This window comes from Oncorhynchus mykiss, chromosome 11, assembly GCF_057628025.1.
Source record: "Oncorhynchus mykiss isolate SJ-2025 chromosome 11, ASM5762802v1, whole genome shotgun sequence".
Lineage (NCBI taxonomy): Eukaryota > Metazoa > Chordata > Actinopteri > Salmoniformes > Salmonidae > Oncorhynchus > Oncorhynchus mykiss.
Window position 1 is genome coordinate 49,979,898 of NC_143032.1, and position 24,497 is coordinate 50,004,394.

Sequence of the window (24,497 nt, forward strand, 5' to 3'; positions counted from 1 at the left end):
ATGCCAGGCTATGGATGTCCTATGGGCAATCTGGGTTGTGGAAGCGGAAGCATGCTATTGGTCGTTTCCTGCTGAGTCAGGATGTTCATTAAAAGGCCTCAAGATGGATGTACGGGTTATAACACATGCTTTGCTGGTGCGAGCTTACCCTTTGTGCCTTCTAATTCAGATTAGTTGGAGCATGGGTGGTTTCATAAATGTTTCCTGACCATGTGACCTGACCAGAAACACTCTGGGCCCTAGGTATAGCATGTACACTTGATTAACTGAAATCTTACAGATGATGGCTTTAAAGTGATTCACTACCGATCATCTAACTTTCCTGTTAGTCTAGTTTCACTCTGTTTGTTACTGCTCTGGACATATTCTGTTTGGCATGACGACCACCACAACAACAACAACAAAGCTGGCTAAAGCAGAAACCAAATTGCATCCAGGCTAGCTGAACATACAGCACAGCAGTTACTACGATCACTCTGTGTAAGGTCCCCCAATTATCCCACCACTACCTTTCTCATGCACCCTTGAATACGGGTGACCTACTGTACAATACACCCTCACCTCCACCTGAGAAGAGAAGGGTTATATTGGACAATGCTGATCATAGACCTTGGCCCGTGTTCATAAAGCATCTCAGACTGAGTAAGCTCTAGGATCAGTTTAGCCTTTTAGAGTACAATGAATAAGAATAGATGGACATGGGGGACCTGATCCTAGATCAGAACTCACTACTCTGAGGCACTTGTGAATACAAGCCCTGATCCAATCTAGACAATGGTGGTGATGTATGGGGTCTCATGGACTAGAGAGACAGCATCTAATTGCAATCTCTATCTCACACACTGGAAACCCGATGAGTGTTTGGAGCTCTTCCTCCACAGCGAACAGGGCAAACTAATACCCAAGTGGCGAAACCCCATCTCTGAAGTTTAATATTTAAAGAGTGTTGAGAGTTTGGTTACCCTGAAAAGCAAGCAGCAATCCATCTATTCCCTATCCGTACCTGGACAGCAGCAGGTCTCCGACATCGCTTTGCCACAGCAGGGATCGGATCTGAAAAAAGGTGCTCATTTATAATCAATCCAATATTTGATTTGATTGTTCTTTTTTGGGGGGTGGGGGGCACATGTCATTGATAAGCTACACGTGTGAACGAATCTCATCCTGTAGTTGAGTGAGAGTGCAAGTTCAGATCAAACCGGTTGCTGTGTGTAAGTTATTGATAATAATGTTTGAAAATGTTCAATTCATAGTGTTACAAAGTGAATCAGTTCAAGGTCTAGACCAACCTCTGTGGAAAGTAGCTTAGGATAGGTGGTGAGACAGACGTGCATCTTCCAGAATGTTCTTTGTTTGATAAAGATGAGATGCTATTTTCGGTTGTTTTTTTCTGCATAGACAAACAGTTAGTGTGAAATCCTGTTTTGCAAAGCACACACACACACACACACACACGCACACGCGCACGCGCACGCACACGCACACGCACACACATGCACATGGACAGCTGCAATGGTTATGAAGGCATGAGTGTCTCATGTGCCATCAAATGAGAAAGTCTTTATTTAAGAGTTCTGTGGTTTTGTCACTACTCTACTCTTGTCACCACTCGACATGTATCCCTGTTTTGCAGCTTTATGACCGGGTCCAAGCAGTCATACATGCACAAACACAAACACTCATCTCAGACATCATGTACGTGAGTTCCTCGGGAACTGAGAATGTGTCCCTGTCTCTTTCGTTTCTGGGGAAGACGGTAGGGAGGCACTGCTCTGTTGCCCCTTCATCAAAACAACGTGAGTATGGCACCAACTCCCAAACACTGGTGCATGCACGAACAACGCATGCAAGCACGCACATACAACTAGATGCTGTCACCCTGGTAACTCTACTTGCAAATCATCATCTGCACATACATCACTCCAGTATTAATGCTAAATTGTAATTATTTTCACCTCTATGGCCTATTTATTGCCTACCTCTCTACTCTTCTACCTTTGCACACACTGTACATAGATTTTTCTATTTTTCTTTTCTATTGTGTTATTGTACGTTTGTTTATGTGTAACTCTGTGTTGTTGTTTTTGTCGCACTAATTTGCTTTATCTTGGCCAGGTCGCAGTTGTAAATGAGAACTTGTTCTCAACTGGCCTACCTGGTCAAATAAATGTGAAATAAAATAAAATAAAAATATAGAGGAGGTTCTAACTAGTTATAAGTATAGTGAGGATCCTTCTTGTGATTTCTAGTTAATTGGATCCTTGGTGAGGAGTGTCGTGTAAATTCTACACATGAAAGGGAAAGCAAGAGAGGCTGCAAGTTTCCTCAAACAACAAAGTTCTTTATGAGTAAGATTTGCAAAAATTGAGCTGGTTAGCGGAGAACCAAAAGGTTGCACAGCTAAGAGCCCCCGAACACATTCAGACTGTCATTTATAGCCATCCTCAGTCTCTGTCTTTGCCAGATAACCTAGAGCTGGCAACGAGCCATATGTCCTTATATGGTCCCTTATGTTGGAGTTTCGCTAAGCGTGTCATAGGCATCTCATACCTTTAGAAAACAAGAACCGTATCCCAGAAAGGTCCACTTGAAGTCAACAGAAACCAGTTGTTTCCTGCTTTCTCAGGGCATAGCACACAGCTAAGATTAACAACAGAAAAAGATGTATGCCTATATAAATCTTTCAGCGTGCAATGTCAAAGTAATAGAATATTCACAACATTTCTCCCATAGGAGGTACGTTAATACCTTAATTGAATAGAATAACTTTATTGTTCCCGTTTCTTTTTGGAGATAGTGAGGTCATGAGGGAGGATTCTAGGTATGACCCAGACTGTGAGGTGCTGGTTTGTGTGTGTCTGGGAAGCTCCCGGGTTCTTCTCAGAGGAATGTGTTGGGTGTAGACATGTGAAGACAGAAGAGGTTTAAATATTTCAGCTGCTTGGTTGGGTCCATTTACAGGCAGCAGAGCAATCAAATCAAATTGTATTTGTCACATGCTTCGTAGACAACAAGGTCTAGATTAACGTTGAAAAAATTACTTACGGGTCCTTTTCCAACAATGCAGTTGAAGGTAAAGTTAAGAGTACATTTTTTTGTGTGCATGTTATTTGTATGTGGGCTTATGAGGTGTATGTGTGTGTGTGTGTGTGTTTAGGTCTGTGTTGGGTACCTGTGAAATTGTTTCAACAGCTAATGTTATTTTTCTGGAAAATAATATTCAAGCACAATTTTTCCCCCAACAAAACATTGATTTCGAATAATAGAGTTATTAAAACTTCTTAGGGTAGAGAAAAGTCATTTGGAAATTAGCTCCCTGGATGCAATTCCTATGGCTTCCATAGGGTGTCAGCAGTCTATGTTCAAGGTTTCAGGCTTGTAACTTCAAAAACGAATAAGAAATAACAGTTTTAGTAGAAGGACAAAGTCTTGTAAATTTGTGTTTGCGCGCACCATGAAGACATTACGCACCTGGTAAAATCGGTTTCCTATTGAACATATTTCTTTCCGAAATAAATATTATAGTTTGATGACATTTTAGTGTGTCGGAGGAGTAAACAGAAACTGATTCCTTTCTCTGCAAGTTGAACTAGTGGTTTACTCAAATCGATGGCGCCATCTCAACAGAATTTTTGGGATATAAAGTAGGATTTGATCTACCAAAACAACACTACATGTTAAAGCTGGGACCCTTTGGATGACAAATCAAAGGAAGATTTAAGTGAATATTTATTAAGTAAGTGGATATTTAATCTTTATATGTGAATGTATGAAACCTGTGCCGGTGGGAAAATATTTTTATGTGGTGCGCCGTCCTCAAACAATCGCAGGGCATGTTTTTGCTGTAACAGCTACTGTAAATCAGACAGTGCAGTTAGATTTACAATAATTTAAACCTTCAGCTGATATAAGACCCTTATATGTACCTAAATGTTTAAATTCCATAATATTTATGATTATTTATTTGACTGGAAGTTGTCCCGCTAGCGGGACACCGATCCTTAATGAATAGGAAACCCACTTTCAAAGGCCTTTGGTTTAACAAGGGTATTCATTTTGTATTTGATTTGGTAGATAACGCTGTGGAGTTTTTGCGGTTTGATGAGTTCATTAGTACATTTCAGGTTAATATTACTCAGAGAATTACTCCACATTCTTTACTTTGACTTATTAATAACACTTTGTTATATTATGAGGTTGTTCTCTCTTTTCCAAGTTTACAAAATAATGACTTGAAGCTTTTGGATAAAAAAAAAATGCAACAATAAGTGGATACAATTGGCAGTTAATGAAGTCATTTTTTGTGATTATAATTCAATATATTGCTATGGAAGTGACCAACCCATGCTATGGTCAAAAGCGACTTCCTTTTACCTTACTTGTTCAGTTATCCCAAAAGGTAAAGAAACTAATTTTAAAATATGTTATTTGATCTACCCTGTTAATGATTTCTTGCACAAAAGATTCAATTTTGACAAAATTCCTCGTATTTTTTTCACCTCCGATTCAGAATCAATAGAGCATTTTTTTTTCATGCCGCCATTCTAGTAAACTATGGATTGAAATTCATGGATGGCTGTGTATAAAATCTCCAGAATTGCCTATGTTTACCTTTGATGATGTTAAATGGCATTATGCTTATCCTTGTAATTCCGATCATAACTAACATTATTATTCTCTTGGCCAAATATTATATTCACAAATGTAAATGGGGTGGAAAAATTCCTTATTTTGTTGTTTTTTTTCATTGAACTGTTACAATTGTATAAATCCCTCAAACTTGTGAAACTTAAAAAGTTGGATTTTTTTTTTAGAAGTCATGTCTCTGAATGTCTGTTAATGTCTCATTGCCTTGTCACATATTCATGTCCTGAATCGCCTGGGGTTCTATTAATTCATTTGTTTCATTGTATTCACAGGAATGTCCTTGTATTGATGTGTAATATTCTTTATTATTGTTGCAATAAAAAAATTTGAGGATCTGAGGGCCAATGCAAAATATTTTCAGCCTCCTGAGGGGAAAGAGGCATTGTTGTGCCCTCTTCATGACTGTGTTGGTGTGTTTGGACCATGATCCTTTGTGATATGGACACCGAGGAACTTGAAGCTCTCGACCCGCTTCACTACAGCCCCATCCATTTCCTGTAGTCCACAATCAACTCCTTTGTCTTACTGACATTGAATCTGTCCGTCAGTGGCATTCCTCTGTTTGAACCAGAGCCCTTGAGAGCCTGTGTGTAGTGTGTGTGCGTGCATGTGCGTGTGCTTGCAAGCGTGTGTTAGCCCGTGTGCATCTATTCCTATTCTCTAGTTTAGCAAACCTGTAGGCTGTCCTCACTGCCAGACAGCCTGATGTGTTCTAGCTGCCAGCTCCACCGTCTTCTGTCCAGATGTCCTGTTTAAATCAATTACCTTCTCTGTCTGCTTTATCCCAGTCATTAGGCATCTCTCTGTCCTCACATATCTTCTTCTTCCAGTCTCTAATCTCATAGTGACGTATATCCTGTGTTGTATTTTGCTCAGGCGCTTGGGAGACGACCACCCGGTCGCCATATCCTGAGGTGACAGTGAGGTCCTCGCGGGTGGACAACCCGGCAGTGTCAGTTCTGGAGGAGTTACCTGGGAGTGTCCCTGACCTGAGGGAGGAGGCCAAGCACCACCAGCCATGCCCGGTAGTACACAGCACACACCTGGACCAGGAGCTGGACACAGGTCAGCACAAGCAGAAACCCTGTCATGACACCATAAACCGGAAAACTTTAGCCATAACTGTGTCAGGAGAGTAAATATCCATTATAACGCTAAAGCCTAAATAACTTTAAACTTGAACAGTCTCCAACAATAACCATGAATCCTACCTAAACACAGGCCCTAAGACGTGTAGGCCAAATGGACTATGTTTAATCATAGAATGCAGCAAGCTTGTATACTGACTCTTAACCTTTCAGATAAATCATTATTTACCCTGATTCATAACATAATTTCTCCCCACAAAAAGGTGTTTCTGGGAAGAGAGTTACCACATGAGGTCATAACCATTCTTCTTCGGAGTAAAAGAGGCAGGAAGAGAGAAGGGGCGGGGATGAAAGACAGAATGAAGAAAGTATTCAAAGGCGACCATCTCAAGCAATGAACTGTGTTGCTGGTTCTTTAGCCATGTTGCTGATATCGTTTCCTAAATCATGATAATAACAAACTAACCTTTACATAAATACTGCATAGAAATAGAAAATATATTGTGGAAAACATACACCGTTAAACATATATGTTCTGTAGATCATCATAATAACAAAACATAAGTGCATCTGTGTAACTATACAAAGTGTTAAACTATTATTATGAGAGCAACGTGGTCTCAGAGCATTTCATATTATTCTGTACGTAAATCCGAGACACTCCATTTAGTATGATTTTTAAAGTATCTTATGGTATGTGTTAATTTGTGGATGTCCATAATCCATTTCGTACAATATGTTACAAATTGCAATTTGTACAATATGTTACGAATTTGCAATTGTATTACAAATTCCAATTTGTTGTGGCTAATGTTAGCTAGGTGGCTAGGTTGCTAACGCTAACTTTAAGGTTAGGGTTAAGGTTAGGAGTTAGGTTAAAAGGTTAAGGCTTGGGTTAGGGTTAGGAGAAGGGTTAAGGTTAGTATTTGGGGAAGGGTTAGCCAACATGTTAAGTAGTTGCATAGTAGCTAAAAAGTAGTAAGTAGTTACAAAGTTGCTAATTAGCTAAAATGTTAAAGTTGTTTGTGATGACATTAGAACATACAACCTTTGGGCTGCTAGATGTTTGCGTTATCTGCCCACCCATCCACCCCGTGTTATACGCCCACACATCCACCCCGACCAACCACCCTTCTTTAGTTTTTGCCCTAAGTAACCTTCTATCTTATGCAACAATACCAAACGTAACATATCATACTAATTTTAGTGTCTCTGATTTACATTTAATATGTTACACCTAGTCTATGAGACCAGTCTGATCAGAAACGTGTAAACCGTGTTATAAACTAAATTAATAAAAGATAAACTTGACTTAAAACAATGCTGTAGTGTGTGTGTGTGTGTGTGTGTGTGTGTGTGTGTGTGTGTGTGTGTGTGTGTGTGTGTGTGTGTGTGTGTGTGTGTGTGTGTGTGTGTGTGCGTGCGTAAAAATATCCAGGCCAGCACAGTACAAATCAGTTCGGCCCTATGTTTGTTCGACCATGATAAAATTGCAGTTCTCAACAGACAAATATTGGCCATATATCTCTAACCTTCAGCCATGACCTTAATCTGAACCGCAACCATTTTTGACTTTTTAAGTGGTGGTTGAACACAAAGCATTGTGGTTGAAGAGGTGGGCTGCATTTCGACGCTGGATTGGAGCTGACCACAGAAAAGAGCCTGGAGGCGGGTCCGTGGAGCAAGGTGCTGTATACAGACAGGAGAGAAGGATGGGAGATTCAGATTTTTGTCTGGGTGGCAGATAGTTCAAGCAGGGTGGTTGGTAAATAAATCAGATTGCCGAAAACATCGGACGCCGATTCGGTCACGAAGCCTCAGCCTAAATAAAATGACTGAAACAGAAGTTGTTTAATTGTTAAGCACAATATTTGCTGCTGATCTTCCTGCTTTTCCTTCCTTGCATGGGTACACTCAATATGGCAGCAGGTTCACCCATCACAGAATATGACTTGAATGGAAATTTCCATTGGAGTCACTCTATATGGGAGTGGCAAAGGGAGCGTGTTGGTATTGGACAGAAGAGAGAGATTGGTATGTTTGGGCGATTCACTGCAACGATAATTAGGGAGCGTGTGGGTGGAAATTAAACTATGGCATTATCTAGAATTCTTAGGAAAGGCTTGACTTAGGGTCAGGAAGCGGAAGAGAATGGGTACCCACTGGGCACAAACTGGTTAAATCAACGTTGTTTCTACATCATTTCAACAAAAAAATCAATGTGATGATGTTGAATCAATTTGGGCAACTGATTGAATGATTTGCAAAAAGTCATCAACTTAAAGGAATTCCGTGAATATTTGACTTTTTTCCACCCAGCTTTGAACCTAAATCTAGTTAAATGGTTGTTTTGGCACTGTACTCCAACACTTTGGGTTTGAAAGAATACAATGACTATAAGGTTTAAGTGCAGACTGCGAGTTTAAATTTGAGGGTATTTTCATCCATATCAGGGGAACAGTTTAAAATGTCAGCACTTTTTGTACATAGTCCCTCCATTTTAAGGGACCAAAAGTATTGGGACAAATTCACTTGAATGTTTATTAAAGTAGTAGAAAGTTAAGTATTTGGTCCCATATTCATACCACGCAATGATTACGCTGAAACCACGAATTTGTTGGATGCATTTTCTATTTGTTTTTGTTTATTTTTCAAATTATTTTGTGCCCAATAGAAATGAATGGTAAATAATGGATTGTGTCACTTGGAGTCACTTTTGTTGTAAATAAGAATAGAATATGTTTCTAAACACTTCCAGATAAATGTAGATGCTACCACAGTTACAGATAATCCTGAATGGATCGTGAAAAATGATGAGTGAGAAAAATATATATTGTTATTGTAATAGCAATGTAATGGTGAGAGGTTAGCATGTCTTGGGGGTATGATATTTGTATGTAACTTTTTCACGAATCATTATTCGCGATTCATTCAGGTTTATCCGTAATCATGGTAGCATCTACATTCATGTGGAAATGTTTTGAAACGTCTTCTATTCTTAGTTACAATAAAAGTGACTCCAAAATGTAACAATACATTATTTACCAATAATTTGAATTTTTGTTAGATTGTGTGTGTTATCCCTTACCGTAGGCATCCCTCCCGTAGGCATCTCTGAATCTCTGCCCTCAAATGAGAGAGGGAAGCACCAGGAGTTGAAAGTAGAGGGGGCCATGGACGTCAAGCTCTACATCCCCTACGAGTCAGCTGAACTCTACATTACGCAGGTACACATCCATAAGTCATACAAGATCTGGGGATCTTTAGAAAGTATTTTACACATTTTGTTGTGTTCCAGCCTGAATTTAAATGGATTCAGTTAAGAATTTGGGTCACTGGCCTACACACAATACCCCATAATGTCGAAGGGGAATTATGTTTTTACAAATTAATGAAAACTTAAAAGATGACATTTCTTGAGTCAATAAGAATTCAACCCCTGCCTCTAGTTATGGCAAGCCTAAATAAGTTCAGGAGTAAAAATTGTGCAATAATAGTGTTTAACATGATTTTTGAAGGACTACTTCATCTGTAATAACAATGTACCTCACACATACAATCAATTATCTGCAAGATCCCGCGGTAGAGCAGTGAATTTCAAACACAGATTCAACCACAAAGACCAGGGAGGTTTTCCAATGACTCGCAAAGAAGGGCACCTACTGGTAGATGGGTAAAAAAATAAGCAAAATGTGAATATCCCGTTGAGCACGGTGAAGTTATTAATGACATTTTGAATGGTGTAACAATACACCCAGTCACTACAAACTTAGGTACCGGAGGGGAAGGAAACTGCTCAGGGATTTCACCATGAGGCCAATGGTGACTTTAAAACAGTTACATAGTTTAATGGCTGTGATAAGAGAAAACTAAAGATTGCAGTTACTCCACAATACTAACATAAATGACAGAGTGAAAAACTGGAAGCTTGCACAGAAAAAAGAATATGGAAAATAAATAAATAAATATATATTTGCAACAAGGCGTACTGAGTACCATCCTTCATATTTTCAAGCATGGAGGCTGCATCATGTTACGGGTATGCTTGTCATTGGTAAGGATTCAATCGAAAATCCTGGAGGAAAACCTGGTTCAGTCTTCTTTCCAACAGACACTCAGCAGGACAATAACCTAAAACACAAGGCCAAATATACACTGGATTTGCTTACCAAGACAACATTGAATGTTCCTGAGTGGCCTAGTTACAGTTTTCACTTAAATCTACTTGAAAATCTATGGCAAGACTTGAAAATGGTTGGCTAGCAAGGATCAACGACCAACCTGACAAAATCTATGGCAAGACTTGAAAATGGTTGGCTAGCAAGGATCAACGACCAACCTGACAGAGCTTGAATAATTTTTTAAAGAATAATGTGCAAATATTCTACAATCGGTGTGAGCAAAATTCTTAGAGACTTACCCAGAAAGACTCACAGCTGTAATCGCTGCCAAAGGTGATTCTAACATGTATTGACTCAGGAGTGTGAATACTTATGTCAATTAGTTATTTCTGTATTTCATTTTCAATACATTTGCAAAAATGTATAAAAACATGTTTTTCATTATGGGGTATTGTGTGCAGATGGGTGAGAGAAAAAACTATATTTAAGCCATTTTGAATTCAGTCTGTAAGACAGCAAAACGTGGAATAAGTCAAGGGGTATGAATGCTTTCTGAAGGGACTGTAAGTTTATCATTTCTGTGAAGTCACATAGTACTCAATATGAAATGTACAGAGAAGGAATGGGTTAAGATAGTCAGACGTGTGACTAAGGGACAAACCCGATGTTGATCGTTGTGAAAAGAAGCACACACTGAGCTCATTGTTAGAGATCATGTTGTGTTTTCCTCTTTACTCACATGTCTGCCGCTCCTTCTGTCTGGAATAGGCTTTATTGTGTGTGTCTGTGTGTGTGTGTGTGTGCGCATGCCTGTGCGTGTGTGTCTGTGCAGGATCAGAAGACCAGAGGCCTTTGATTTTTCAGTCTTTATCTCTATTTAATTGTTAGGCTATCACGCTGCTGTGCATTCTGTGTGTGTATAGTATATGAGTCATTAACCTCTGTCATGGCATGTTATCAGCTGACTGACTGATGATCTTTTTAAGCAGTCACTGTGAATTTATTGTGTCAATATTAAGACGCCATTGCATCATTTCTTGTGGCAACAGATAGCTGAGGACATGCAGACTATGAAAAGTAGACATCTGGAGATGGTGCAAGAGCTAGAGGAAAACTTTCAGATCGCATCACGAGAGAACCAGGTGATCTGTGTGTGCGTGCGTGTGTGTATTGATCAGGTGTCACTACAAGTTGAATTCAACACTTATCTGTGCTAGTAGGAGAGGACAATACAGAAGATCCGATCTCACTACCAGAACAAGCTGAATGCACTGAAGAGAATCTTAGACCTTTACCAAGAGAAGGTAGAAAAGAAGAACACACACTGGGAGGAGAGAATCACAGTGAGTTCCCTCTTACCGACCAACCATCACCACCCCTCATCGGGGGACAACTTTATCACTATGCTATATTCTATTTACTTCAGTAGACCTTTATTGTCCCCAGAGGCCTTGTTGAGTGTAACATAACAATAAGTAAATAAAAAAAAAAAAAACATACAAAACATGAAACCATACCGTATGATGCATTAAGATCGAAATTGGGTTTGCCTCTTCATCAACAAGAAATGGTGTGTTGACTCTAGCGTAGTGGAAGTCTCGCCCTTCTTGGAATACCTGATGGTCAAATGCTGACACTTCTACCCCCCGAGAAAGTTGTCAGCTGTTATCGTGACTGCTGTATACATTACAACTCAGGAAAAGAAAAATAAGAAGCTGGCACTTAACAAACTGTACGAGGCTATAAACAAACAGGAAAACTTGCACCGGGAGGCTGCTTTCCTTGTTGCCTTGCTAGATGATTGTAATATGTTCCGAGACTCCGCCAATAACATCAACGAGCTAACCACCTCCGCCGGCTTCCTTGTGAAATGCATCGGCGACGTTGTCCCCACAGTGAAGGTTCACTGCTTCTCCAATCAAAAGCCCTGGATTAACGCCGAAGTTGGCGCTAAGCTAAAGGACAGGGCTACCGCACACAGTGCTATCGCAGGTAACCCTTAGGCTACGGCTGAAGACAGGAACAAGTACAAGAAGTCCCGCAAAAGGACAATATAGGAATTAGGTGGAATCATATTACACAGGCTCTGACGCCTGCCACATGTGGCAGGGGCTATTGTCCATTACGCGTTACAAAGAAAGACCCGGCCGTGATCTGCCCAACAATGCCTCTCTACCAGACCAACTGAAATCATTATATGCAAACTTCGAACACCGCGAGGACCCCCACTGACCCAGAGGACTGGGTGATCTCGTGCCGACGCGAGTAAGGTCTTTAATCAGATCAACACTCTCAAGGCCGGGGGCCAGACGTTGTTCCAGTGCTCGTTCTCAGACCATGCGCAGAAATGCTGGCAGGCAAATTCATGGTCATTTTCAACCTCTCCTTGTCCCAGTCTGTAATCCCCACGTCTTAAGCTGACCACCATCATTCCTGTTCCAAAGAACTCTAGGCTTCATGCCACCCTGGAGCACTCGCATCTGTAATCATGAAGTGCTTTGAAAGACCGGTTATGGCACATGTTAACTCCATCTTCCCAGACACCCTACATTAGACCCACTCCAATTTGCATACCTCCCCAACAGATCCATAGACAACGTAATCTCAATTGCACTCCACTCTTGCCTCACCCACCTAGATAAGAAGAATATCTATGTGAGAATGCTGTTCATTGACTACAGCTTAGCGTTCAACACCATTGTTCCCTCCAAGCTTTTCACCAAGCTTTGGACCCTGGGACTGAACACTTCCCTCTCCAACTCGATCCACGACCCCAGGTGGCGAGAGTAGGCAACATCACCTCTGCCACTCTGCCACTCAACACGGGGGCCTCACAGGGGTGTGTTCTTAGCCCCTCCTGTACTCCCTGTTCACCCACAAATTCGTGGCCCCACACGACTCCAACACCATCTTCAAGTTTACTGACGACATGACTGTGGTAGGCCTGATCACCAGTGATGATAAGACAGCCTACAGGGAGGAGGTCAGTGACCTGGCAGTGTGGTGCCAGGACAACAACCTCTCTTCAAATTGCTTGTTGTCCAAATCACTAAGGACTTGAAATGGTCCACACACACAGTTGTGAAGAAGGCGCGACAGCCCATCACTGGGCCCAAACTCCCTGCCACCCAGGACCTCTATATCAGGTGGTGTGAAAGGAAGGCCCAGAAAATCATTAAAGACTCCAACCACCCAAGCCATAGAGTTTTCTCTCTGCTTCCACATGGCAAGCGGTACTGGTGCATCAAGTCTGACACCAACAGGCTCCTGAACAGATTCTATCCCCAAGCCAATCAGACTGATATATAGCTAACAAAATGGCTACATGGACTATCTGCGTTGACCATTTAATTACATTTTTTATTTGTAGTCTCTATGCACACTCCCAGGACTCTACACACTCACCGACACGCCAACACACACACACACACACACACACACACACACACACACACACACACACACACATTCACTTAATTTGCTCACACACATAACATGTGCACACATTTATACTGACTCTACATACAAACACACAAACTCACATACAAATCATCATATACGCTGCGGCTACAGGTTATGATATATCCTGATGCCCCTACACATACAGTATCTACCTCTATCACAGTATCCCTGCGCATTGTTAACATGGTATTGGAACTGACCCTGTATATAGCTTACCTTCTCTTGTTCTTCTAATTTCTTATTTTTATTTCTCTTGTGTTTTTGTTCTACCTTATGTTATTTTTAGTACTACATTGACATTGATTACCGCATTGTTGGGTTTAGAGCTTGAACGAAAGGTATTTCAACATACTTGTGAATGTGATATTACCACTTGGGTAACACTCAGTGGCGGTCGGTGAGGGAGGATTTTTTTTTTTCTTCATGATCATGGCCTTATTTCTATCACAGCATATTTGTCACGATTGTTATAAGGAGAGGACCAAAGCGCAGCGTGGTAGGCGCACATTTTCCTTTATTAAATGAACACTGAACAAAAACAACAAAATACCAAATGAAACGTGATGCTAAATAATAGTGCTAACAGGCAACTATCCATAGTCATGATCCCACAAAGCACAAAAGGGGAAATGGCTACCTAATTATGATCCCCAATCAGAGACAACGATAAACAGCTGCCTCTGATTGGGAATCATACCAGGCCAACATAGATATATAATTTCCTAGATGACCCACCCTAGTCACACCCCGACCTAACCAGCATAGAGAATAACAGGCTCTCTATGGTCAGGGCGTGACAATATTGGATGACTGTCATTCACATTCCATTCACCCAGTTCAATGTAACAGCGATAGGTTTAGGCTACTACACTACAGGTCAAAAGTTTTAGAACGCCTACTCATTCAAGGGTTTTTCTTCATTTTTACAATTTTCTAGATTGTAGAATAATAGCGAAGACATCAAAACTATGAAGTAACACACATGGAATCATGTAGTAACCAAAAAAGTGTTGGACAAATCAAAATATTATTTATATTTGAGATTCTTCAAAGTAGCCACCCATTGCCTTGATGACAGCTTTGCACTCTCTTGGCATTCTCTCAACCAGCTTCATGAAGTAGTCACCTGGAATGCATCTCAATAAACAGGTGTGCCTTCTTAAAAGTTAATTTGTGGAATTTATTTTCTTCTTAATGTGTTTGAGCCAATCAGTTATGTTGTGACAAGGTAGGGAGGTATACAGAGGATAGCCTTACTTGGTAAAAGACAAAGTCCATATTATGGCAAGAACAGCTCAAATAAGCAAAGAGAAACGACAGTCCATCATTTCTTGAAGACGTGAAGGTCAGTCAATAAGGAAAATGTCAAGAACTTTGAAGGTTTCTTCAAGTACAGTCGCAAAATCCAGTTCTGGATGCTTGCTTGACAACCATTTTCAAGTCTTGGCATAGATTTTCAAGTCGATATAAGTCAAAGCTGTAACTCGGCCACCCAGGAACATTCAGTCTTCTTGGTAAGCAACTCCAGTGTACTGTAGATTTGGCCTTATGTTTAAGGTTATTGTCCTGTGTCTGACGATGGATCACCAACATTGTAGTTACTCCACAATACTAACCTAATTGACAGAGTGAAAAGAAGGAAGCCTGTACAGAATACAAAATGTGGGAAGAGCCAAAATTAAATGCACAGCCTGTTCATGTTGCAAATACGATAAGGTAGTGCAACTAGGCAGAGTTGTTATGCATAATACAAGTAAAATAGATATCAAGAGAGCAGCAAAAGGGTAACCCAACGTAGCATTCACTCCAGTTTTGGCCTTGGGTTTACATGACCCTTGTGCCCAAGAAGTACTCTGTACCGATGCCCCGAAGAGGGCAAGAGTTCAAATCCATACATACAGTGGGTCAGATACATTTCCTTATCAAATATGGAGGAACTGTAAACGTTATGACATGATCCTCATACAGTACAGAAAGGCGATCCTAGAGCAGTACCACGAACTTACACATCATAGTCTACCCTACTTTCAATTCAGAGGTTTTCCTCATCTCAGTTGTCTCACTAACCATCCCATGTATTCATTTGACATAAGTTCAAATCACAATGTCCATCGGGTCGCAATTTCTGTCTCATACGTTTGTCCTCATCCATTCAGAGTGTGAGCCGGCAGAATGAGAGGCTGCAGGGAGAGCAGATCGCGGAGAGGAGGAGGAGTAGAGAGGAGGCCCTGCAGTGGCAGAGAGAGAAGGTCTGACCATACAGAGGCTAAAAGAGGTTCTGATTCTCTGCTTTGTTTGTGAGTCTCATAGTGTGAGCCATGGTCACCCTCTTATGGCCACAGCGGCAACAGAGGCCCTGCTACAGCAGCATTGGCTATGCTACTTAATTGTACAGTAATACACTGTTTCTGAACTGACATTGAGTTGCATGGCGAAGACACATGACTTTTGTGACATGAAACAACATGACAGGACAGGGATTTTTCCTCTCTCGAAATGATAGTGAAGCTCAGACTGATGATATTTGTCTCTGCTTAGATAACCTCAACATGGTTCTTTTTCCCAACAGAATAAAATGATGGAGCTTTTCTCCACCAGACTAGACCTCCTCCACAGCCACCAGGCATCCAGTGAGTTGGTGTGCTTATGTTTGTGTACATGTGTGTGTTTCTGACTGTTATAAATGGTGTACAATGGTGAATAGCACTACAGGAGCTGCAGATGGCCAGGCAGGAGGTGGGGAAAGTCCAGGAGATTCTCAGGGCATCCCCACAGGAGAAGGGGCAACAGGAAGCCCCTCCTACTGATGCTGGTGACATATTAGAGAATGACAACGGTCCCGTCCAGCAAACTGAGGTGGGTGTAGGTGTGTTTTTGCCCCAAGTCACTGAGACTGGGTCAGACTGCTTTCATTGCCCTAATTGCTAAGGTAAAGATTGGGGGTTAGAGTAATATGATCCTCGTTCTGTAATTAATGGCATTTTCAGCCATGAACATTGGTCAGTGTTGTGGGGTTGTGACAGTGAACACTGAGCAGGGCTTTGCGGTCCATAGGGGTGCAGTGGCACAGAGCTGCCACTGGAGGGGGCCCAAGCTCGCCTGGAGGAGTTGAAGGAGAGTCTGTATAAAAGGGAGAGAGAGATTACTGAGCTCCTGGAGGCAGAGCAGACACCCATCCCACCTATCCCGGTGGCACAGCCCCCCTGTGCTGTCTTGCTCCGCATTGTCGTTGAGAAGGTGAGGTGTTTAAGTGTCTAATTGAATCACATTGGAACACTTTGGAACTAAATGCTGAGACACCTAAACGATGCCTCCCAGCAGGGCCGGCCCTTGCCTTTTGCCCCCCCCCCACCTCGCAGGCAAAACATTTTAGAGTCAGAGAGAACATTTTTAAGTTTTAATGTACATTTCCTGCAATTCTACACATTTTGCCATGGGGCAGAGAGAATATTTTCGTACCAGGTCGGTAATTTGGCCATGATTAATACAAGTTTAGATAGCTGGCTAGACTAATTTACCAATCTGGACTAATTGAGTAACTGTCAGTGGCTGACATAGGAAAACTGCTGATGCACAACCACATTTCGAAATTGCACTTTGTGTATTCTACTATTCTCACTCTTGACTGAGTAAAAAATGTGCTTATGCCCAGGGCCAGCCCTGCCTAACTGAAATTGTTCTATTATTTCACAGCTATGACTCTAATGATCAGTGAATCACACCGTTCAAACAGTAAAAGAGCCACATTATTGAAATAATTTGTCTTAGGCCCATGATATCTGTAGCGAAGTGATTGAGGCGAGGCTCCTTGTTGACCACATGTTCGAGGAGAACCATGTGGCCTTGGCCCAAGCAAGAGAAAAACTTGACCATATGTCACAGATGACCGCAGATGATGACAACAGCAAAGACGAGGTCAACTCTGCCCCAGAATGGTCAGTATACGAACTACAAAGCCAATTTCTTTCCCTTACTGTAGTTTCCTTTTCTGCCATATACAGTGGGGCAAAAAAGTATTTAGTCAGCCACCAATTGTGCAAGTTCTCCCACTTAAAAAGATGAGAGAGGCCTGTAATTTTCATCATAGGTACACTTCAACTATGACAGACAAAATGACGGAAAAAAAATCCAGAAAATCACATTGTAGAGGATTTTTAATGAATTTATTTACAAATTATGGTGGAAAATAAGTATTCGGTCAAGAACAAAAGTTTCTCAATACTTTGTTATATACCCTTTGTTGGCAATGACGGAGGTCAAACGTTTTCTGTAAGTCTTCACAAAGTTTTCACACACTGTTGCTGGTATTTTGGCCCATTCCTCCATGCATATCTCCTCTAGAGCAGTGATGTTTTGGGGCTGTTGCTGGGCAACACGGACTTTCAACTCCCTCCAAAGATTTTCTATGGGGTTGAGATCTGGAGACTGGCTAGGCCACTCCAGGACCTTGAAATGCTTCTTACGAAGCCACTCCTTCGTTGCCCGGGTGGTGTGTTTGGGATCATTGTCATGCTGAAAGACCCAGCCACGTTTCATCTTCAATGTCCTTGCTGATGGTAGGCTTTGTTACTTTGGTCCCAGCTCTCTGCAGGTCATTCACTAGGTCCCCCCGTGTGGTCCTGGGATTTTTGCTCACCGTTCTTGTGTTCATTTTGAACCCACGGGGTGAGATTTTGCATGGAGCCCCAGATCGAGGGAGATTATCAGTGGTCTTGTATGTCTTCCATTTCCTAATAATTGCTCCCACAGTTGATTTCTTCAAACCAAGCTGCTTACCTATTGCAGATTCAGTCTTCCCAGCCTGGTGCAGGTCTACAATTTTGTTTCTGGTGTCCTTTGACAGCTCTTTGGTCTTGGCCATAGTGGAGTTTGGAGTGTGACTGTTTGAGGTTGTGGACAGTTGTCTTTTATACTGATAACAAGTTCAAACAGGTGCCATTAATACAGGTAACGAGTGGAGGACAGAGGAGCCTCTTAAAGAAGAAGTTGCAGGTCTGTGAGAGACAGAAATCTTGCTTGTTTGTAGGTGGCCAAATACTTATTTTCCACCATAATTTGCAAATAAATTAATAAAAAATCCTACAATGTGATTTTCTGGATTTTCTTTTCTCATTTTGTCTGTCATAGTTGAAGTGGAGCTGTGATGAAAATTACAGGACTCTCTCATCTTTTTAAGTGGGAGAACTTGCACAATTGGTGGCTGACTAAATACTTTTTTGCCCCACTGTAACTGGAGGGTCCCATCCTTCAGCTTTAGGTGGAATTTTACTTATTGAATCTTGGTCTGAGGGCATCTCTGCCTCGAATCCTAATTGATTAGGGAATGGGTTGAGTCAAGGATTAGGGTTTAACCAAATATATAGACATGAAGGTAGGGTTAGGGGTTAGGGGTTAGGGTTAGGTTTGAGGCTAGGGTTAGAGTTGAACCAGGATATGGACATGAAGCTAGGGGTTAGGGTTAGGTTTGAGGCTAGTGTTAAAGTTGAACCAGGATATGGACATGAAGCTAGGGGTTAGGGTAAGGAGTTAAATGTAGAAAATGTATGGGATTGGTTAGGTTCAGGATTGGGCTAAGGGTTGAGGTGAGTTTCGAACCAGCTGCCTTTTGTATGGAAGCACTGAAGAGACCATAGAGACCCTATTTTACAAAGTCTCCTTTTGATACGGGTCAAACAAAATGATCACCCCTCTTGTTATTGAGTGAATAATGTTATGTACCACAGGTTGGACTCTTCCGATGAGTATGCATCTAATGTGCTGTTGCTACAAGAGACACTGAGGGAATGTGAGATTACCCAGATGGCTCTGGACTGTATCAGAGTCGGGGCCAGGCCTTCTCTCTCTGGTAATGTAATGTTGTGTGTGTGTGTGTGTGTGTGCGGGCATGCGCGTTGCTGCTACTACGTATGTTTACCCATGTGTGTCTGTTTCTATTTGTGTGACTGAACATTGTAGTGGGATTGAGGGTCTAAATTGCATTAAATGTTGTATTTTCCTAGATATGTGTTGTGTAATCACGTGACATGTGCAGTGGGTATCATGAGTATCCACCACCTTGGATTTCTTCACATTTTATTGTGTTCTAAAGTGGGATTAAAATGGATTACATTTTCATGTGTTGCCAATGATCAACACAAAATACTTTGTCGAAGTGGAAAAACAATTTTAAAAAATGTTTGAAAGAATCATGAACATAAAACAATACTATATACCTTGTAAGCATTCACCCCCCCCCCCCCCCCCTCTTGAATCAATACATGTCAGAAACCCCTTTGGCAGTGATTATAGCTGTGAGTCACCTTGACTACGTCTCTAAGAGCTTTGCACATCTGGATTGTGCAATATTTGCCCATTATTGTTTTCAAAATTCTTCAAGATCGGTCAAGGTGTTGGGGATCATGGCTAGATAGCAATTTTCAAGTTTTGTCATAGATTTTCAAGCAGATTTATGTCTAAACTGTAACTTGGCCACTCAGGAACATTCACTGTCTTCTTGGTAAGCAACTCCAGTGTTTTAGGTTATTGTCCTGCTGAAAGGTAAATTCCTCTCCTCGTGTTTGGTGTAAAGCAGACTGAAGTAGGGTTTCCTCTAGGATTTTGCATGTGATGAGAGCGATCCCGTTTCTTTTTATCTGGAAAAACTGTCCAGTCTTTTCCAATGTCAAGCATACCCATACCATGATGCAGCCACCACCATGCTCGTAAATAAGGAGGCGGTTACTCAGTGATGTGTTGGATTTGCCCCAAACATAAGGCTTTGTATTTAGGCCAAAAAGTGTATTATTTTGCAGTGTTTTTTGTTGTTGTTCCAGTATTACTTTAGTGCCTTGTTGTTATTTCGCTGAACACTAGATGGTTTAGTTTTATTTTTGGCAGTGAAACGAGGCAACACAGGTGAGGAAATAACCTCACTCAAATGTATAACCCCATTGGAAAATATAAATGGACTGTTTGAAAAAGAAAAATAAATCACATTTTTATTTGGCGTACCCTCGACGGCATGACAAAAAAAACAAATTAAATAAATCCCACTTTATAATGTTTTTTTTTTTTTTTTACTCAACGGGAGGGGAATACTTATGATACCCACTGTTAACTGCATATCTTTCATTAGTTTGATGTACTACAGCAGGGTTGGGGTCAATTTGAATAGAAGTCAGTCAATTCAGGAAGTAATCTGAAATTCCAACTCAATAAATAAAATAAAAAGCCTTTTATTCTCAGTAGCTATGTTTCCATTAACTTGTCCAGTGATTGTTTTTGTTGACATTTAGAAAGTTTGCAGAGAAAAGATATTTGACAATTGCCTGCTATGGTGCGTTTCCATTTAACTATCTTGTGTCAATAAAAACAGCTGGACGTAATGACATCACACCTTAAAACCCACATTTTCCCACAAGTTTATAATATTTAGGCAAATTGCACATTAAATAATTGGCGACCGACCGCCTGTATGCCCTCCCACCTATCTGTTTCATGTCTCAGGTAGCCCGCAAAAGCCAGCATGGATAGAATGCAGGAATTGACTCATATATGCCATATTCTAATAATTCTCATGTGCCAACATATCTCCACGGTCTGTGCCATGACAAAACTTGTAATTGGAGGGTGAAACTTGCATCCAGCCAAACTGAAAAGCAACTCGAAGCAATTCAGCCATTCTTGAAAGTCAGGATGAGAATCCTGCAAAGAAACATTATAGTTGGAAAATAGATTTAGCAGGCAGTTGGCATTTAGAATTAAATCTATATTTTCCACTTCCATTACACGTCACAAAAAGTTTTGGGGTGACATTGCTTTTGTCGAATAAACCTGGATTAATGGAAACCTGCCTATAGACTTCTTCAAATCGACTTGACCCCAACCCTGCACCACAGTACCCATACTGTGCTTTCCTCTCCACTCTCTCAGACTGTGACACAACTCCAGAGCTGGATGAGATTTTGAGGAAAGGTGAGGGAGGGAAAAGCGTTGGCCAGCAACTTTTATTGCTGCAAGACCAGGTGAGATGTCCAAACAGGGACCTGGATGTGGTGTGACTAACTAGCCTATAGCTAGCTAGCTAAGACCTGAAGTAGAACCTTCAGTGCGCACAATCAGCATTTCTCAATGCTAAGGGCCTTGACGGGACAACCATGTTTGTAGTTTATGTTTTCAGAGGGGTTCTCATCCACTCTACTCTTGGTTGTCTTACTATTTGTAGTCTCAGTTGTACTGTCTCTTCTATCCCCTGTTGGCAGCTGAAACAAGTGAGAGAGGAGAATAGGAAGGTCGTAGAGAACTACACTTCAGAGAGGACCATGAGAAAGAAGTACTACAACATGGTGGAGGACATGAAAGGTAGTTATCTATCTATGTAAATGACTAGGTTTGAATGCGGGTCCTCTGCATGCCACAGTACTATTTTAGTTGAGCTAGCATAGGTGCAAGTTCAGTACTGTACAGTTTGGGGTCAGTGGCATCGCTTGACCTTTGCAGTGGTTTTGTCGTGTGGTGCAGGTAAAATTCGGGTGTTCTGCCGGATACGGCCCATGAGCCGCACCGAGGCAGCTCAGGGAGGGGCCATCGCCGTGGGGCGTCTGGACGATTACTCTGTTACCGTGGAAACCTCAAGGGGGCCGAGAGAGTTCCAGTTCGACCGGGTATTCAGTGGGGAGAGCTCCCAGGAAGATGTGTTCCAAGACACCAACAGGTGATGCTGCCAATCTTAACATCCTTTTATTGGCTCAAATGGTTCATTTTGATTTGATTTAGGAAGCCAAAATGTTCATGTCTAAACCAAAGGAAACAGGAAAGGAGGTATCTTCCCCTTTCAAAACTTCTGCCAAAGCCCATCCTTAGACCCTATTACCCCTATGTCAGATTCAATAGGTCTGTCACGAAATACAGTACAGAGCACTGTGATTGGTTTGGTGGAGGAACTGGAAATGTACTCAAAGGTCTTTTGTAAATTTAGAGTTTTGTGCTTATTGTACGCAACATTGTATGTTTACCAGTAAACTACCAGAATTTTTGTGAACAATTTTTATTCATTTTTCTTGCATGTCTTAGACAATGACAGTTTCAAGATATTAATATGTACAGTTCAACAGGGGCTAAATCGATCATAAATTATCTAGTGGCCCTTTTGAGTACTTCAGATTATTACAGGTGTCTGTAATTATCTCTGGCCCTCTCTCTGGCCTTATCACATGTCAAATATATGAAATAATTATAAAATATGTTTTAAAATAAAAAGCTAGAATGACAAAGCTGAAAAACATTATCCTAAATACAAACCATTAGCTTAGTGAATGCCATTGGTGTTTAATATGAGGGTGTCAGCATGAAATATCCTTTATATTATTATTTTATACATTTATTTTACTATATCTATATGTATATATTGTAAATGTTTTGGCATCAAACTGGTGAATAGTTGAACGAGTTGCAGAGGCAATTGAAAATAGTGCCATTGTTGATTAGATGCTTTTCTCATTAATTAGGTTATTTCCACTTGAACCATATGGTCTGTGTACTAGAAACTCATGGATAATATAAACACAGATATACAAAAATGAATACTATACGGTGCAGTATTAAGACCCCTCCCTTTTTCCACATTTTGGTACATTACAGCCTTATTCGAAAATGGATTAAATAAAAAAAATCCTCATCAATCTGCACACAATAACCATAATGACAAAGTGAAAACAGGTTTTTAGAAAGTTTTGCGAATGTATGTATTTTTTTACTTTATTTACATGAGTAAAATATTTATTTACATAATACTTATTTACATAAGTATTCAGACCCTTTGCTATGAGACTTGAAGTTGAGCTCGGGTGCATCCTGTTTCCATTGATCATCCTTGATATGTTTCTACAACTTGATTGGAGTCCACCTGTGGTAAATCCAATTTATTGGATATGCTTTGGAAAGGCACACACCTGTCTATATAAGGTCCTACATTTGACAGTGCATGTCAGAGCAAAAACCAAGTTATTAGGTCAAAGGAATTGTCTGTAGAGTTCCGAGACAGGATTGTGTCGAGGCACAGATCTGGGAAGGATACCAAAAGATTTCTGCAGCATTTCTGCAGCACAGCTCTAGGAAGATTCTTAGTGGTTCCAAACAGATTCCATTTAAGATTGATGGAGGCCACTGTTTTCTTGGGTACCTTCAATGCTGCAGACATTTTTTGGTACCCTTCCCCAGATCTGTGCCTTGACACAATCCTGTCTCGGAACTCTACAGACAATTCCCAATTCCTTCTCAAGTAGATTAAAAAGAAAAGCTCATCCATTGTTTAAAAATTGCCTTTTTGCCTTTGTGCAGATTGCCATGTCTCATTTTCGATTAATTGAAAATGATACTTTTTTCAAAGTATCTGTCTTTTTCAAGCAAGCATTGCAGAGCTGGCTACAATTTCAAATTCATCCCCCTGAAAATATAGAACAAATATTATGGCTGAACTCAAATGTGCTGGTTGATAAAGTACCTATATTTATGGGAAAGATGTTTGAAAAGGGTATTTTGTTCTTAAATTATTTTGTAAATTGTAATGGTAGAGTAATGTCCTTCATGGAGTTGAAGGACATAACTTGTACGGGAAGGTCTGCTCAATCAAAGAGTACAACCAATTGATTACAGCATTGCCCCAAAAATGGAGGAGGCGTGTGGCAGCGGGAGGAGGTAGGGAACTGGTCTGTCTGCCCAATATAAAGGATCAAAACTGGCGGAGGAATAAACATAGCATAAATAGGAAAGTATACCAGTTTCATTTGAGGACCAGGATGTTGACAACTGTGCCATACAGATTGTACAGGGTGTATGAGTTGATATATAAAACAACGCAAGATTCAAGACTTCGTGCTTTTCAGCTAAAAATATTATATATAATTCTTGCCACCAACAAAATGTTGAATATTTGGGGTATAAAATCATCTAAACTCTGCAGATTTTGTTGTGAGGATACAGAATCAATAGACCATTTATTCTGGTATTGCCCTCAGGTAGCCTGTTTCTGGTCTCAGGTTCAGGAATGGCTGAAAATGCATAGCATTGGTCTAAAATTGACCCTAGAAATAGTACTGTTAGGAGATCTGGAGAGACCGGGTCAGTCAATTACTAATATAGTAATACTCTTAGTAAAAGTATTTATCTTCAACACGCAATCTGTAGATTCGATTAGATAGAT

The 24,497-nt window shown here is 40.8% G+C and overlaps 1 protein-coding gene and 1 long non-coding RNA gene across 3 annotated transcripts in view; both read left to right on the top strand.

Moving 5' to 3' along the window:
• LOC149979609 (uncharacterized) overlaps window positions 1-24,497 on the top strand; it is a 300,792-nt gene that overhangs the window by 119,339 nt on the left and 156,956 nt on the right. The gene's annotated exons all lie outside the window — the stretch shown is intronic.
• Window positions 1,619-7,053, top strand: kifl (kinesin family-like). Its single transcript, XM_090190368.1, has 3 exons — window positions 1,619-1,796; window positions 5,524-5,712; window positions 5,999-7,053. The coding sequence occupies exons 1-3, from the start codon at window positions 1,694-1,696 to the stop codon at window positions 6,025-6,027; spliced, it is 321 nt and encodes a 106-aa protein (XP_090046494.1). The 5' UTR covers window positions 1,619-1,693; the 3' UTR covers window positions 6,028-7,053.

What these genes read in the sequence shown, in the direction of transcription:
- kifl (XM_090190368.1), top strand. Translation starts at nt 1,694, where the DNA reads ATGTACGTGAGTTCCTCGGGAACTGAGAATGTGTCCCTGTCTCTTTCG. An exon ending in TGCCCCTTCATCAAAACAAC is followed by an intron (nt 1,797 to 5,523) that starts GTGAGTATGGCA and finishes TATTTTGCTCAG; the next exon opens with GCGCTTGGGAGACGACCACC. An exon ending in GGACCAGGAGCTGGACACAG is followed by an intron (nt 5,713 to 5,998) that starts GTCAGCACAAGC and finishes CCCCACAAAAAG; the next exon opens with GTGTTTCTGGGAAGAGAGTT.